At 49.8% G+C, this 16,104-nt stretch overlaps 5 protein-coding genes across 5 annotated transcripts; 2 read left to right on the top strand and 3 right to left on the bottom strand.

Annotated features, from left to right (window-relative positions):
- Positions 1 to 2,529: 2,529 nt before the first annotated feature.
- On the bottom strand, positions 2,530 to 4,991 carry J7337_012995 (uncharacterized protein; the record flags this gene model as incomplete). The annotated part of the gene is made up of 2 exons (XM_044830491.1): positions 2,530 to 4,668; positions 4,722 to 4,991. 2 exons carry the CDS (start codon positions 4,989 to 4,991, stop codon positions 2,530 to 2,532), a joined length of 2,409 nt encoding a protein of 802 aa, XP_044675407.1.
- Positions 4,992 to 5,936: 945 nt separating this feature from the next.
- On the top strand, positions 5,937 to 8,866 carry J7337_012994 (uncharacterized protein; the record flags this gene model as incomplete). Its single annotated transcript, XM_044830490.1, has 11 exons — positions 5,937 to 6,081; positions 6,140 to 6,310; positions 6,359 to 6,510; positions 6,558 to 6,916; positions 6,967 to 7,127; positions 7,184 to 7,444; positions 7,493 to 7,601; positions 7,654 to 8,019; positions 8,072 to 8,435; positions 8,485 to 8,623; positions 8,682 to 8,866. 11 exons carry the CDS (start codon positions 5,937 to 5,939, stop codon positions 8,864 to 8,866), a joined length of 2,412 nt encoding a protein of 803 aa, XP_044675406.1.
- Positions 8,867 to 9,407: 541 nt separating this feature from the next.
- On the bottom strand, positions 9,408 to 10,985 carry J7337_012993 (uncharacterized protein; the record flags this gene model as incomplete). The annotated part of the gene is made up of 2 exons (XM_044830489.1): positions 9,408 to 10,824; positions 10,876 to 10,985. The coding sequence occupies 2 exons, from the start codon at positions 10,983 to 10,985 to the stop codon at positions 9,408 to 9,410; spliced, it is 1,527 nt and encodes a 508-aa protein (XP_044675405.1).
- Positions 10,986 to 11,359: 374 nt separating this feature from the next.
- On the top strand, positions 11,360 to 13,401 carry J7337_012992 (uncharacterized protein; the record flags this gene model as incomplete). The annotated part of the gene is made up of 3 exons (XM_044830488.1): positions 11,360 to 11,367; positions 11,440 to 11,591; positions 11,675 to 13,401. The coding sequence occupies 3 exons, from the start codon at positions 11,360 to 11,362 to the stop codon at positions 13,399 to 13,401; spliced, it is 1,887 nt and encodes a 628-aa protein (XP_044675404.1).
- Positions 13,402 to 13,457: 56 nt separating this feature from the next.
- On the bottom strand, positions 13,458 to 15,902 carry J7337_012991 (uncharacterized protein; the record flags this gene model as incomplete). Its single annotated transcript, XM_044830487.1, has 1 exon — positions 13,458 to 15,902. One exon carries the CDS (start codon positions 15,900 to 15,902, stop codon positions 13,458 to 13,460), a length of 2,445 nt encoding a protein of 814 aa, XP_044675403.1.
- Positions 15,903 to 16,104: the final 202 nt, after the last annotated feature.

Raw genomic sequence — 16,104 nt, 5'->3', positions numbered from 1 at the left:
TCGATCGGCTCATCAATTCTGTGGACATATCACTTCGAAGAAAACAAGGGAGAAACACAAGACGTGGCAAGCGGCCACCTCTTACCACAGAGCAGTCTGAAATCTGCGACTTTCTCAACAGGAAGCAGAGTGAGCATAGACACTTTTGCTACCACCTTGCTTTACAAGGCAATATGCTCCTGAGTCACGTGTCATCTCTTGATACTGAAATCTTGGAGAATTCCATTGTTGATGCATATACTTCTGTGGCCGCTTCTCAGCCTGACCGCAAAATCGCATACAATCCCGATTTGGACGAAATGGTATTTATTGCGCGGAAGTGGAGGTTCCAGTAACCTGCTTCCTGGAGGGCGTTCACCATTGAAAATGTGGTACTAGGTTCTCTCTGCCGGAATAAGCCCACAGCCACAAGTCTCAACTGCAAATGACACTTCTAGCCCACAACTTAGACTGTGATACGCATGTGCCTGAAGCCCTGGGATCCCAGACCCCCTGGTTCTACTTTATTTATTAGATTCTGGGTAACTTGTATGCCTCAAAACTCAAGATTGCAAACTGTATCTAGCTTAAGTTACAGGTAAATCTGGAGAGAATTGACAGGCATTAAATGTATATATTTCGTATATGATAGATCGAGTCCGGCCCTGTTTGATAGTGATCTTCCCGCCGCAAGGTACAGTAAACTCGTCATGAGTCATGATGGCTTTTGTGGCTGCGAGGAGAAACTTTCCGGCACTTTTTAGAGTTATCGCGTTCCGCCATCTATCCAACTATGAGTCAAAGCTTGATACTTCTGCAGATGAGTCACAAGCGAATCGATTATAAAATTGAACCATGGGGCGAGACATTGCCCTTGCTCAGTTTGTCAGCTTCTTTCACATCCTCCCCATTATGTCGCAACAACAAGAGTCCCCTCCCCGGGCTCTTGACGGCTTCAGCCGTCTTCCGATGGAGATGAACGTCCAGATCATGATGTTTCTCAATCCACAACAGCTGTTATCTCTCACTTCAGCGTCGCCAGCAGTAAGGCGGCATTTTCTTGGGGATCATCGCGCGTCTATCCTAAAGCCTCACCTTCCAATCATTTATAAATACTACGGACATCCAGCGAACATCCCTCTGATCGTCTTTCTGACTCGTGTTCGGGCTTTGAGAGCCAGATTGAGGGGGAGGCCTAGATCAGAGATCGAAAATGCTCTTCACCCTATCCTTACCTCAGTCCTTTCCCACGACATTATGAACATGCCACCTGAATGGGAGTCTAACCTACATATCGTCGCAGCTGCGATAGGCTTGATACCAGAGATACGTCATGTATTCAACAAATGGTGGCAAAAGTGGTGGATTGGACCAAAAGTTGGGCTTGATAAAACCCTGCAACGGCAGACATGGATATTCGTTGAGTGCTTTCTGCGATTTGAGTGCTTTTGTAATATCTCCTATGGGCCAGAAGGCTTCCTCTTTCAGAGTATGTTTACCTCTAAACATATCTTCTTACAGAGATTCCAGACGAATGGGGCTTTTAGCCCGAGCGACTTGCGTCCTTGGAGTTGGGATCAAGATTGCGAGAAAAGTACCTGGGAAGACAACCGTTATGTCTTCGATGCACCGGAACACTATAAAAAGAAGTATCGAGATATAATTAGGTCTGTGCGAAACCTTCTTCCCTCGGAATTACCTACAACTATAGAGCTTGGCAACGACACATTAGAGACGGTAACTGAATCCGAGATAGTGGACTTCCTTGAAAGGACACCTCAAGAAAATGAACTTTTCTGCTATCATATTAGTCTACATGGAAACAACCTTCTGACAAATCTCTGGACCCTCAAACCTCAGGCGCGAAGCTGCGCTATCGTCAAAGAATTCTCCAACTTCCTCGCCTCTAATCCTTTTTGCGACTCAATCTACCCAGGCAATCTAGAGGAAATGAAATTCATTTATGAGACGTGGAAGCTTGAGGAATATCGTCTCAGGGAAGAATAATATTCTCAGGTCTGCATCACGCTTCTTAAACCAAGTTACCGGGTGCAAGATTCGAGCTTGTATGGCAGAGAAGAAAGCCCCAAGTACCTTGCAGACGGGCTAGGGGCGAGCCGTTCGCCTGCGGCTCACTATAGGAGAGAAGTCCTGCAATGTGGGAATCAGTCGTCGGGTTCGTCAACTAGAAGCGACACTCATCAAGTAGCTCAGCAGTGTTTACCATCCAATTCGATTAGACTTCTGACTATTTAGTTCGTCGATAAATACAGAAATCTACTCCTTGACTATGATGAAGAAAACTACGGCACTCTTACGAGTTATCAAGACCTATGGGCGGTATCCTTCTGAAACTCTAAAGAAGCCAGTGCCCACACGTTGCGTCCAGCGAGTCATTCCAAAGTGTTCTCCATTTTATAGAATGGAAGAAACGGTGTAATGGAAGCCTCTATCTATTTTACAGTCTACTGAGAGACGATCAAAGATGGATGTCAAGCAAGTTTTTAACGCAATGCTCGTAGTCAATAACTACAATGGATAACCCATGAATCAAGCATGGGTCTGCTTGATAGTGATCTTCTGTCCACAAGCTACGGTGAACTTGTCACCCTTGACAATCTTTCCGTTCATCTTGATGACACTCTTCTCAAGAGGAGTAGGCAGAGGTCGAGGAAGGTATACAGTTCCCTCGGTGTTACCATTCTTGGGTCCACGAACAGTCATCTGCAGAAGACCAGACTTGAACTTCCAATCAACCTCAACGTTTCCATGCTCAGTAGGAACCCGACCCTTAGCCCATTCCAGACCCAAAGTCAGAGGCTTAACATCCCACTTCTTGTACCCAGGTTCAGCAGCCTGAACACCGAGAACATGTCGACTCAGCTCAACAGTAGGTCCAGAAGCCCAGCCGTGGCAGAGAGAGGTGATGATTCCCAGACCAGGTGTACCATCTGGGTCAAGAGTCTCCCAGAAGCAGTTGGTGTAGTTTGCATGTGCAGGGTTCGCCATAGGAGCCCAGAGACTCTTCAACAAACGTTTGACAATCACATCATCCTCGGACTCGAAGGCTGCGCGCAGATGATAGGCAGAGGCGTAAGGGCTGATCTTCTGAGCGAAACCAGACTTGGCGGTAGCGTTGCTGAAGGCAAGAGGTCCAGCCTTGAGCTGAAGTTCCTTGTTCATGGTCGATAGCAAAGAAGTAGCGGAGATGTTGTGGCTCTGAGGAATACCGGCGAGGATAGCGATGGCGTTGGCGTCCTGGGCGAATCCAGTGGTAATCTCGTTAGACAGAACGTAAGCCTGAAGGGTATCGCTCCAGAGGTTAGAGTGAATAGCCTTGCGCAGGTTGTCGAGACGAGTCTGGTAAACAGTGGTGTTGACGCCAGCAACCTTGAGGAGATCCTGAGTCTGTTGCAAGCTGTAGGCATATAGCGCGTTGAACTTGGAACTCGCGCCGGTCTGAGGAGGATCGTAGTAGTTCCAGTCTCCAGTGAATGCAGGGTTGTCGAGAGTGAAAAGACCATTCTTCAACTGAGAATGCGCCCAGTCCAGCATAGCAGTAGTGCGAAGAGCCCACTCCTTTGCAAACTGCTTATCACCCAGAACCTCGTAGTTCTTAGCAAGTGCGTTCAGGAAGTTGAATGAGTAACCGATGAGACCAGTGATGTTGACGTCGAGAAGCTCCTTGAGAGGCTCTTGCTGGATCTTGGCGGTTGGGATAAAGAATCCGGGTGTTGCCTGATAAGAGCCTAGAAGGTCGAGAGAACCCTCAACGAAAGACCTTCCGTAGGTGCTGGCGTAGGTCGATCCAAGTGCAACGTCGAGATCACCAGTGTAAGCGATTCTATCGCGCCTGGAACCATCAACAATAGTATCGGCGGGGTTGGTTCCCATAAAGAAGTCCTTCAGAAAGCTAGGATCCGTCAAGTTATTAGAGTAGATCTCAGTGCCATCGAGAGTCGCAGCCTTGAGGTTGCGGAAGTAAGCGGAGTGGCCGAGAGGAGCACCGAGGCCAAAGGAGCCGTAGAACTTTTCGGTCTGGCTGAAGTCGAGAACGGTCTTGTTATTGACTAGAATGGAAATCTCGGTCATGTTCACCTTGGCATGCACAGACATCCACTCGCTGACCTTGACATCAGCAGAAGGTGGGATCGATCCGGACTTGGAAGCACCCGTGGCCGTGACCTTGCCAGTCTTGACATCGCATGTAACAACAATAGCTTCGTTGAGAGTGTCTGACAGAACGGAGAAGCCGAACTCGCCAGTAACAGGCTTGACCTGGAAATCGAGCTGGTAGGCGGTCAACTGAGCAGCCGCAGCGCTGCCGAGGGCCTGGGGCGCAGAGCTCTCAACAAAAGATCCTTCATTGGAAACCTGCCAGAAGTCGGGGATAGTGTCCTTGGGAATCTCAGTAAGCTGAGCGGTCCTGGCACCTGTGAGCCAGATGCGGTTGAAGTCCTCGTCCGAACACTCAAACCGTCCGGGAAGTTTGGTGAGGGGCGTGGTATGAACGGTCGGTTTCACGCCAATTTTTCTGAGACGCAGCTCTCCATGCGAAGAGAGGTTCAGCTTCTGGTACCGGAAAGCTCCCTGAACGAGACGGTTGTTGAAGGTCTCGCGCTTCGTGATGTTGTATCGGTTCACGCGGTAGGTGTCCATGGCAGCTGCCAGGGGAAGGGGTCCGTCACTCTGAGCGGGGAGTTAATCTGTTGACATAATATCTAGGCGCTGCATGTACATACTTGGTAGTTGCTAAAAGCATACTTGGACTCGGCATAGGTGAGCTCAAAGGCCGAGGTATCACCAGAAGCAGAGACAACCTCAAAGGTAGGATGACCCTCAAAATTCTCGCCGTAGTCGAGAATCATGATATGAGGTTTCTTCCCGTCAGATTTGAGAGACACAGTTCCTTTGGAACCGTAGACGACTGCATTCTTGTCTGCCCTTGCAACAGGTCCAGCGAGAGCTGAACCTGCTACAAGCAGCAGCGAAGCTGTAGCTTGAAGAAGCATTAGGATGTATAAGTGCAGTAAGGAAAATGGTAAAAAGAGAGATAATAGTCGAGAGAATAAGTAAAGAAAGGATAAACGAATGGTGTTGTGTAGTATCGGATCTAATCAATTGAGAGACTATCTCTACTTATAACTAAACTTGTTTGCGCAGATCGGTATAACATCTTCCATCCCAGACTTTTTTGCATGATGTAATGAGCCACTGTACGGAGTAAACCAAGCCCTTTCATATAAGCTCTGACCGTTCGGGTGGAGGACCAAAAGGTGCATCTCATGAACGAGGTTTTCGCAAAGAGCGAGGTTCGTTGCTGAAATGTTGAACGAGGAACGAGGTTCGCTCTCTTAGTCGAAACCTAAAGAAAAGCGGGGGTTCGAAAAGATTTACTGTCTTGAGTCAGTTTCAATTTTCCAGGTCTCGTTGCTGACTCTCGTTGACGGCCCAGTTGGCCAGGTATATCTAGTATGCGAATGCGAAAATCTGGTAATTTTCTGCCGAAAATTCGTAAGTCAGACGAATGATGGTCCCTTATTCCACAGGATTGCTTACTGCACTGCCAACGACCTCGTAGTCCGTCGGTCTTTGATCTTAAGATCAGCACTAAACCCCAAAGTCTCCAAGTCTGGTCTAAGCCACATCCCTCGCTAGGACAGGATCAGCAGAGGCGTTACGAATTTCTCGCTCTTTTCCCCACAGCCTCTTATGATTCGTTACCAAAGTCGCTGCCCTAACCGAGAGCGAGGTTTACTCAGCCCCCAAGCTGTCTTGAGTTGCGTGTCGTACCTGATCTCGGTGTTTTAGCTTTGACCACCCTGCCAAGCTGTCCACCTAAAATAGCCTACAGTAGCCTCTAGGGCGCTCTGCCGTTGGCCCCCCGCTCATCATATATTACCTACCGTCCTTTTCACCTCAATCTACCGAGTTCCTATGCCAAATCCAATCAAACCATGTCGAAATCAAGATCTCAATCTCCGTCCAAGGACAAGGAAGCCCAAGATACTGACAATGTCTTGGACGTTCCTTGGGACGCACCGCCTCCGTACGAGCTACATTCCTCAGGGTCAATCCTAGCTAGCACGTCGCGCATCAATGGTACAACCCCCGCCCGCTTATGTTCTTTTGAGGCTATCATGATGCTGACCGCGCCAAGACGAGGGAAAGGTCGATATTGAGTTCTCATCGCTGCAGCCCGACGAACTCAATCGCCTTCTCCCTCCAGACAAGACCCAGGACGTTGAGCCAACCAGCAGTTCTTCCGCCGCAGCTTCTCCCGGGCCGTGTCCAGCCCTTAATGTCGTCATTCAAGTTGTCGGCAGTCGAGGTAGACTCTCATGACTTTCTCATTTCCTTTCAGAACTAATCACATTAGGCGATGTTCAACCCTTCATCGCCCTCGGCGTTGCTCTCCAGCGATACGGCCATCGCGTGCGATTAGCCACTCATGACACCTTTACAGATTTTGTCCGTTCCTCCGGTTTAGAGTTCTATCCCGTCGGGGGAGACCCTGAGGATCTCATGGCCGTAAGACAATTGACCTTTCTCCAATCGTTCAGGTACTAATTGCGTAGTACATGGTCAAAAATCCCGGATTGATTCCTTCCATGGAAAGTCTTCGAGGAGGCGATATCGGCCGAAAGCGCGTCATGATCCATGATATGCTGAGAGGCTTTTGGAGCTCTTGTGTCAAACCAGACCCCGTGTCAAATCGTCCCTTCGTCGCCGATGCCATTATCGCAAACCCGCCAAGTTTCGCCCACGTCCACTGCGCTCAGGCATTAGGTGTTCCGCTTCACATGATGTTCACAATGCCCTGGACAGCGACTAGATCGTTTCCTCATCCTCTGGCCAATATTCAGTCCAAGAACATGGATCCCAGGGCTTCAAACTATCTCAGTTACGGAGTTGTTGATCTAATGACTTGGCAAGGGTTAGTCCTGTACTGACTTTCTTTTATCGCGGTGATGCTAAATGTCACAGACTTGGAGATGTCATCAACGCATGGAGAGTAAAGGACTTGCATCTAGACCCACTAGCCGCCGCTGTTGGACCCGACATTGTTGGACTCATGAAGGTACCATATACTTATTGCTGGTCACCGGCTCTGGTGCCCAAGCCAAGTGACTGGGGAGAGAGCATTGGTAAGTTTCCCCAAGAAACCCATTGATAGGTACTGTGGATTAACTGGCCTCACTAGATATTTGCGGATTCTTCATGCGAGACGAACCATCTTATACACCTCCCGCAGACCTCGCAGACTTTCTAGCAGGCGGACCACCACCAGTCTATATCGGCTTCGGAAGTATCGTCATCGATGACCCCACAGCCCTAACAAACATTATCAAAGAGTCCTGTAGGGTTGCAGGAGCCAGAGTAATTATATCTAGAGGCTGGAGCAAGCTAGGCGGAAATGACCCTAGCACCGACTCTGTTTTCTACTTGGGTGATTGCCCTCACGGTATGCAGTCCGCTATAAGCCATCAGTCCATTACCTAATCTTTAACAGAGTGGTTGTTCAAGCGCGTTTCTGCTGTAGTCCACCACGGTGGTGCAGGTACTACGGCTTGTGGTCTCGTCAATGGTCGGCCAACTACCATCGTACCATTCTTCGGCGAGTAAGTTTCTTCCCATGCACCTCTCTAGATAGCTGTGATAACATCCTTGTAGTCAGCCTTTTTGGGGACGTGTTGTTGCATCCAACGGTGCAGGTCCGTCACCCATCGCCTACAAGAGCATCTCTGTAGAGAAGCTCAGTTCTGCAATCAAGTTCTGCCTTAGTCCTGAGGCTCAGGCTGCTGCCAACACGATCGCGACGCAGATGAGACAGGAGAGCGGCGTTAACACGGCAGTTGACTCTTTCCATCGGCATCTACCCGTGGCCACCCTCACTTGTGAGCTCATTCCACAAAATGCTGCTAAATGGCAGTACGTCGCCAGGTCGAAGAAAGGTAGCAAGGGCCATATTAGGCTGTCAAATGCAGCCTTGAAGGTTCTGCTGGACGCCAAGAAAGTCAAGTTGACAGACTTTGAGCCGTGAGTTAATATCAATGCATGTATTGATGATAACACTGACTTATGCTTTCAGACTTCGACCGAAGGAATATCTCGTCGAAAACGAACGCTGGGATCCTGTAACAGCTGGAGCCTCGTCGGTCCTAGGCACCGTGACAGATTTCACCTCAGCGCTAGGAGGCGCATTCATCGACCCCTTCAAAGACGTAAAGCGCGTCCGACCAGATGGCACTCGGCGATCAGCAGGTACAGCGACAGCAGTTGCAAGCGGAAAGGCTCTGCAGGGCATGACGACCGCTGTGGTGAAGGGATCGCTGGTGGATGTCCCCTTGGCGTTCGCTGAAGGATTTCGGAACACACCGCGATTGTACGGAGAAAAGGTTGCGGATTATGGTCCTGTAACAGATTGGAAGAGCGGTAGCACAGTTGCAGCAAAGGTATGTACCGCTACCCTTGGAGTTGAGATGAGATGCTTACGTGGATTAGAACTTTGGAATTGGCTTTTACGAAGGCTTAACTGATATCGTGACGAAGCCAATGAAAGGGGCTAAGGAAGAGGGAACCAAGGGCTTTTTCAAAGGCCTTGGGCAGGGGTCTCTCAACATGGTTGCAAAACCTGGCAGTGGTAAGTCTAGGACACCTCCTCTGGGCTCTTTGCAACGCGTCACCTAACAACATCTTAGCAACGTTTGGATTGCTTGCGTACCCGGCTCAGGGCATTTATAAGAGCATTCAGTCTATGAAGACGAATAAGGCGAGGGATGCCGTGGCAGCTGGACGGGTTGAGTCTTTGTCTATTGGAGAGCAAGGTACTACACCACTGGATGCTGGCGAAGTTGTGAAACGATTCCAGGAATTAACAGGGTAAGTAGTGGACTTATTTTAATCTTATGTTTAATATATATATCTTTAACTCTTTTATGCTCCAATCTATATCGAATTTTTATCTACAGATACAGCTCTGTAGAATTGATAGTTATGGTTTGCTAGTATTTCCCATTATTGGTACAGGGTGAATGATTATCCACTTCAGCTCCTTGAGGCTCTTAAACGAGTTTTCTCGTTAATCGTTTAGGAACGACGTGGATCCTGTCGATCCACTAGTGAGATCCTCAAGTATTTAGTTCAGACGCCAGTGCCAAAAGAGGGCGACTTTTTCAACCTTGTTTATTAGAATTCTCCTTCAACATTGGCACAACAAATGTCAATTCTTTCCGCACTGAAGTACAAAATTCTCACATCAGAACGCGGGAGTCAATTATAATCTCTTGTTTTCCTATACTATCTGGTGCATCCACTTCATTATCCACTCAAAGCCCCCCCGATTCCTCGTCAACATTCGTGACGTGGATATACGCCTTCATTCTGCTACTCATCAAGAAGACATCCTTAGTTGCAATAGAGAACACCTAAACAGATTCCTTGCCATCCGTATGCTCAACAATGGTCGAGTGTTTCCCTTCAACTCGAGCAGAATGCATATCAACTCCACTATTAGGGCCATCGAAGATCCATGCAATCTCCTCCAATGAAGGTCCCTTGGTCTCCGGGAAGACAAGGTAGACTCCAACAAACTCAACCATGACCCATCCAACGAAGATGATATAGAACTTCCAGGTGATATCTCCGAGACCGATAGGCACAACAAAAGTCGAAAGCATCATGAAGCAGAATTGGACGAAGTAGAAGAATGACAGTCCCTTGGTTCGCATGCGATAAGGAAGAATCTCGGGGATGTAAAGACCAAGGTTGCCATTGAAACCGAGGTTGTAGGCGGGAGAGAAGAGGTAGAGGAACGCAACGACTGTGTACGCGGCGGCTTTGTTGGTGTTATCCTTGGCGAATACGGCACTTCCTGCAGTGATGCAAATGTCGATGACCCAAATTGCGGCAAGAGACCAGAGGAAGAGCTTGCGACGACCAACCTTGGCAGGTAACGTGGCGAAGTAAATGGCACTGAACCAAGAGAGCATCTGGTTGGTAGCGTTGATGAGAGTCTGCTGAAGATCCGAGTTGAGTCCAACAGAGTGCAGAATGGGCGAGAGGTAGTAGGACACAAAGGCGTTGCCAGACATCTGTGAGCAGATAGCTGCCCAGACCATGATAAACATGCGTCTGCGGTTACCAGGAGTGCTTCCCAAGTCCTTGAGGAAGACAACTATGTTGTTATGCTCAGATGCCTCTGCACTCAGCGTCTCAAGAATCTCGTTGTACTCGAACTGAACGACAGGGTCAGATGAGTCGCCCTCGCCGTGGTACTTGGCAAGCATCTGAAGAGCCTCATCATTACGACCCTTGCTGACGAGCCATCGGGGCGATTCTGGGACAAACCAGACAAATAGAAGCTGGATGATGGATGGAAGGCCTTGCAGGGCGGAAGGAATACGCCAAGATGCAGTGCTGTCGATGCGGAAAGTGCCAAAAGTGCACCAGCCAGCAATAATGGATCCAACAGAGTAGAAGGTGAGGAACAGAGCCGTAGCTGTACTTCGCTGAGCAGGGTGCGCAATCTCAGTGATATAAGGAGCACCAACGCCAGCGACGACAACGCTACCTGCACCGATGATGACTCGTGAGATGATAAACATGGCGATATTCATGGCAGCGCCCTGGATAGCTGCACCAATACAGCAGAGTGCAGCGCCAGTAGCTAGACCCCATCGTCGTCCAAATGTATCGGCCGCGGGAGAGATGAGAAACGTGCCCAGGATACCGCCGAGGGGATAAGCGGCGTTGAAGAAGCCGAGCATAGCGCCTGTTGGAGTACCGAAATAAGTCTGCCAGTGGGAGACGGACTGCAGACCGTTCATCATGCTTCCATCGAAACTAGATATTACATTAGCTTAGATGAGTAAGATATGGGGGATTGGAACGAACCCCTGGGAAAAGATCGACAGAAGTGGGATCATCATGAGAAAGTTGAGGGTGCGCAGATTGGGCGACTTCCACCAACGCTTGATATCAACAGGCGATGGCGGGAGAGCCATGGTGGTGATTACTGAAGCCATTGCGCAAACAAGACGTAGCAAGATAGACAGTAAAATGTTGTCAAGACCAAGACTGGACGACTGGGATCAGAATAAGAGTTTGACACTGGCTCAGCCCATGGCTATATACGTCCTTCTCACACGCCACGCTCTGTGCTCGGGACCACTTCGACCGAGAACCAGCCTCCCCCTCCTCCTCGGCCCATTCCCACGGGGTTCATTGGGGAAAATCTGGGGTACGCTAGCAGAAAGGCTCAAGGGGGGTTCTGTACCATCACGTGGGAAGACTGGGCCGGCATTTAAGGGCCAACATGCCCCGAAGTTTCTGCACGTAAAATGCAACCTTGACGGCGAAACATAGACCGAAACCAGCCATGGCCTCGTACGTTTATCTTTTCTTTTAAATCAGGTTCCCCGGAAATAGGAAATGTGGAGAATGCTAACTAGCATGCAGATGTGAGAGGTGCAAGCAGCGCAAGGCAAAGTGCGACCGCCGATTACCGACGTGTCAGCGCTGTGAGAAGGCAAAGGTTGAGTGTGAGTATGGGGGGAGACGAAAGCCGGGGTTTCCAGCTGGACATCGCCAGATGCTAGAAGACAAGATCGGTAGGTTCTATCACTTTCTGTCGCTTTAGTTTCCTTGTAGTGTTTGTGAGGCAAGGTGACTATCGTCTGACTGTTGGTTCCAGAGAAGCTAGAGTCTGAACTACGCGCCATTCGCAGTACGCCGAGAACAAGCACATCAACTGATCAACCACCTGCACAAGACACAATCGAAGTCGAGACCAAATCACCCAATGATCCACCAATCCCTTCAATGCCCGTCGGTGCTGAGGCATCACCTACCTTTGAGCGCACCCGCAGAGTCACTGAGCGCAGACCCCCAACCGACCTCGTCGTTTCCCTCGCCTCTCTTTATTTTCGCCACATCCACCCATGGTTCCCCTTCCTAGATGTCCAGCGTGTCTGTGCCGACATGGGCTCCATGGATGAGCCTGCGCTGCTGTACTATGCGCTGTTTGGGGTCACGCTGCCGTATTCGTTTGACTCGCGTCTTGATCAGGCGTCGAGTGATTCGTTTTGGAAGTATTCTAAGCGCAGCATATTTGTTGATGTGTTGGAGGAGCCTTCTTATAATTCGTTAGAGGTTTTAACGGTGTTGGTTTTGGATCTCTCGGGGATGACGCATGGACCTCAGGTTTGGGGTCCATTGGCGGTGGCTACGAAGCTGGCGGTGCAGCTTAAGAACACTGACGGGCTTGTCTTTCGCACTTCGACAGAGGCTGAGAGCAGTGAATCGCTGAGCAAAAGTGATGGTATCTTCCGGCAACGGTTATTCTGGGTCATATACGCTCTGGATTGCATCATCTGCATCACCACGAACCATCATTCGACCTTGGGCGACGACCATGTTCATCACTTTCTACCTGCGCGACAGCAAGTCTGGAGGGAGAATCTGTCAGAGGTAGATGATGCATCGCTTACTCCAGCGTCTGTGTTCAGCTACCAACTGGAGCTGTTCGATCTATCTCGAAGAATTCACAGAGTAGGCATGGGATACAGCACCCTCTGCAATAACCGAGAGCTGGAGTCGACTTGGCTGAGCGAGTTTCATAACATGGCAGCTGAACTCAATTCCTGGATGGAGACACTGCCTTCTCGGTTATTTTGGCATAACCATAATATCGTCAAGGACCGTGTACCAGGCGCTATCCGCCCAGCTACTTTCATGCTGTATGGTTATTACCACGCCTTGGATATCTACCTTAACGGCTATCTCGCCATACCGTGTCATTTCAATTTCCAGTCCGATTCGCATCTCGAGATCCGTCGCCAATGCTTAGAACGATGTCTCACAAGTGTACAAGCCTTGGCCCAGATCGTCACCAAGGTAGCCGACCAAACAGTCGATAAGCTCGGCTGGCCATTTGCCTGGTCTGTCTGGGTAGCCGCTCGCTTCCTAACAGCCCAAAGGTACTTCACAGGAGAGACTAATCCCGGGAGCATAGCACAAGTCTCACTTTTCACTACGTTTCTCAGTACCATGGGTCGCTTCTGGCAGATCAGCGCTAGTTACGCCAAGATGCTGCGTCGCGCGACTTCTGATCTTGATGCAGGAACTGAACAGGGGCAAGGGACGATTCTTCAGCTCATGGCGGATCTTCGGATCCCGACATCTCATATTGAGGATCAGTTTAGGCCAGATTCTATGCTGCATGGGGTGATTAGTCCGGGGCAGTCTGTTTCGACATTTGATAACGCCAGTTACATGGACGTTGAGAGATTGGGAACTCTTCTTCCTGTGTTCGCCGACGATGCGTGTTTTGATATCTCTCAAGATCCGGATAACTGGTTTCGCATGCCGTTGTTTGCCTCCTCAGCATACCAGCAGTTTAACGCGCCAGAGCAGGAATGATGCTTAGTCCTAACCCTAATATTAACTTTCTATCGTCTCGGATAACATTCTACTTTCTAAGATCTTGTCCAAGTAAAGCTCATGCTCCTGGAGCTCTTCTCAACCATTCCCGGCCACCCTGGCAATTTCACATGCACAGAGATTGACTCGTCTAACCCCTCGATACCCAACGTGACTCGCGTCTCTCCATCTAAAGAGCTCCAACCAACCTTTGCCAGCACCAACTTCCCCTTTCTATAAAACGGAACGGTCGCTCCAAGAGAACTATAAAGACCCAGACGTGGCGCAAACTCTATCTCCTGCCATCCTGCTTTTGCAGGCCGTATCCCCGCGACCTCGGCCAAGAACTCGTAGATAGGCGCGCTGCCCCAAGCATGACAGTCTGAGCGGTGCGAAACATCATCTTCTTCCCAGGTTGTCAGACCGAGGGATAATTGGTGACGCCATGGCTGCCATAGAACGTGGAATAGCTCATCGTACAAAGACCCTCCTGCGGCACTGATAGCTCGAAGTGTGTAGAAAGACATGGATATTGACGTCTTGATAAGTGGTGCACCCCGCTGAGAGGTTCCCAGCGCGCGCTTAAGTAATGCCTGAGCGCTATCACCACAAACAGCACCGCTCAGAACTGCCCAGACCTGGTTATGCTGGCTGCGGTCAGTATGAGGGTTCGAGCAAGCGGCAATGCTGTCTGTAAAGTATTGCCCATCAAAACAATGTCGTTTAACCGCATCGACAATCAGCCCAGCCCGATGAGAATACTCTTCTGCAAGGGAAAGACGACCCGCACACTCTCCCTGCAGCTTCGCCGCCAGTCTGAGTGTATACGCGTATAAGCTGTTTGTGTATGTCGAAACACCCGACTTTTCTACCGAGGCTGGAATGCCATACGGCCTCCACTGCTCTGCCCAATCATGGAAGTTCCAAACGTCCTTCTCATTCCCAAGACTCACGAGATCGAGGCGATGATCTATGCGTTCGTGGAAATAACCCAGCACAGCGTCCACCACGGGTAAAAGAGGTCTGACAAATGCCCTATCTGCATAGTAGAGAAAGTGGTCATGTAGCATGCAGATCCAGTAGAGAGAGAAGTGGGGAATGATCTGTAATTGAGTCGATGGTGATCTACTGGCCGTAAGTCCAACGCGAGGCTGGAACGAGCTATGAAGCTGCACGATTGCCTGTCTGGCTAGACGATCATCGCCAGATACGTGATATGTAAAGAGACAAGAGCTGCGTGTGTCCATGGCGTATTGGAGCTGTTCGTAAAAAGGGCAATCTTCGTAGCAATCATGCATGCAGTTTCGTAATGTTCTGATACTCGTCTCGTACAACGCTCCCAACGTTCCGTCGTCTGAGTTCGTGCTTATGCTTGATAGTACGTCCAATGGGTAGTTCACAACGTCAATATCGATGCCGCGCATGATCAGATCGGAAGATCCAGTCTCGATGTTGAGTCTCATGAAGCGAAAGGTGCGCCAATGAAAAGGCATGTATACTTCCTCCGTCTCTTCACCGTCGTAGTAGCCTAGACGTGGGTTCCCATCTCTTCCCTGGAACGTATAAATATCCTTGGGTCCGATCAGGAACTTGCTTGTATCGCATCTGTTCCCTTTGCAGCGAAGGTATGGAACCAGAACTGGAGTATCCTCGTAGCTTTCAGAATATGTTATCGTAAGGCAAGCGCCTCCGACTTCCGGCCGGACAAAGCGGAAGCGGATAAAGGCGGTAGTATGGAAGGGAGTCTCAAGGTCGAGTTGATGGCTTGATAGAGCAGGAAGAAGGAGATTACTGTCTCCGGACTGAGCACCCAGCAATCCTGCACTCCATGCACCATGAGGCAAGCCGCTCTGAACATTGTGAATGGCGCTGAAGTATGACCTCTGGCCCCTCATAGGCGGGATGAGACGCGGCGATAGTTTCCACGGCGCTGTTACGCCAGTAGAGTTCTGAAAACGGAGCAGTATTGCTGGAATCCACTCCAGTGACATATCGCGCGATGCAGAAACCAACTCGTACACGTGAAGAAAGTCATCTTCCTCCTCGTCTATGCGGAGAGTCACATTGTGATCTATGGCCGTTTGCCAAAGCTCACTGCTTCGAATCTGCGGCGCCCAGACCTCATCGTCAACAGTAGTCGCGATCTTGACTCCACCCGTTCCCAGGCGTGGAAAGCTAGTCCCGTACGACGTCCCGTGGAAGAGTCGGAGGACATGAATAGCGATGTTATTCTCGCCCAATCGTAAATATGGGCTGATGTCGACCTCGTCGTAGAACCAGAGACTCGCATCTCCCTTGACAGGTCCAAATGCGACCAATTGTCTATTGACGTATAGCTTATATCGCGTATCGGCCGTGATCTGAATCGGAAGCGATGTCGGTATCTGCGAATTGACAAACAATGTCTTGCGGAAATGTACGAAGCGACCGGCAGTAGACGCGGCTTTTTCGATGAAAGCCGGATTCCACATCCAAGATGTGTCGAATTGTTCGGCGGCCATGATGGGATACTCTCGGTAACAAGTGAGGAACCAAGAGAAGGGTCTATGGGGAGGCAAATGGACAATTCCTCGGTTTGTTAAGCGTAATTTGAATGTGGTGGCACTCGTATGACCCACGTTGAGCTGGTGCGCCCTTCGGATCTTGTAAGACCGAGACATGGCTCGTGTAATGGGAGCGAGCGGGTTGACATGCGCCGATCAG

Source organism: Fusarium musae, chromosome 10 (genome assembly GCF_019915245.1).
Source record: "Fusarium musae strain F31 chromosome 10, whole genome shotgun sequence".
Lineage (NCBI taxonomy): Eukaryota > Fungi > Ascomycota > Sordariomycetes > Hypocreales > Nectriaceae > Fusarium > Fusarium musae.
Note: the sequence above shows the minus strand (reverse complement) of the source record. Positions and strands in the feature narration are given on the sequence as shown.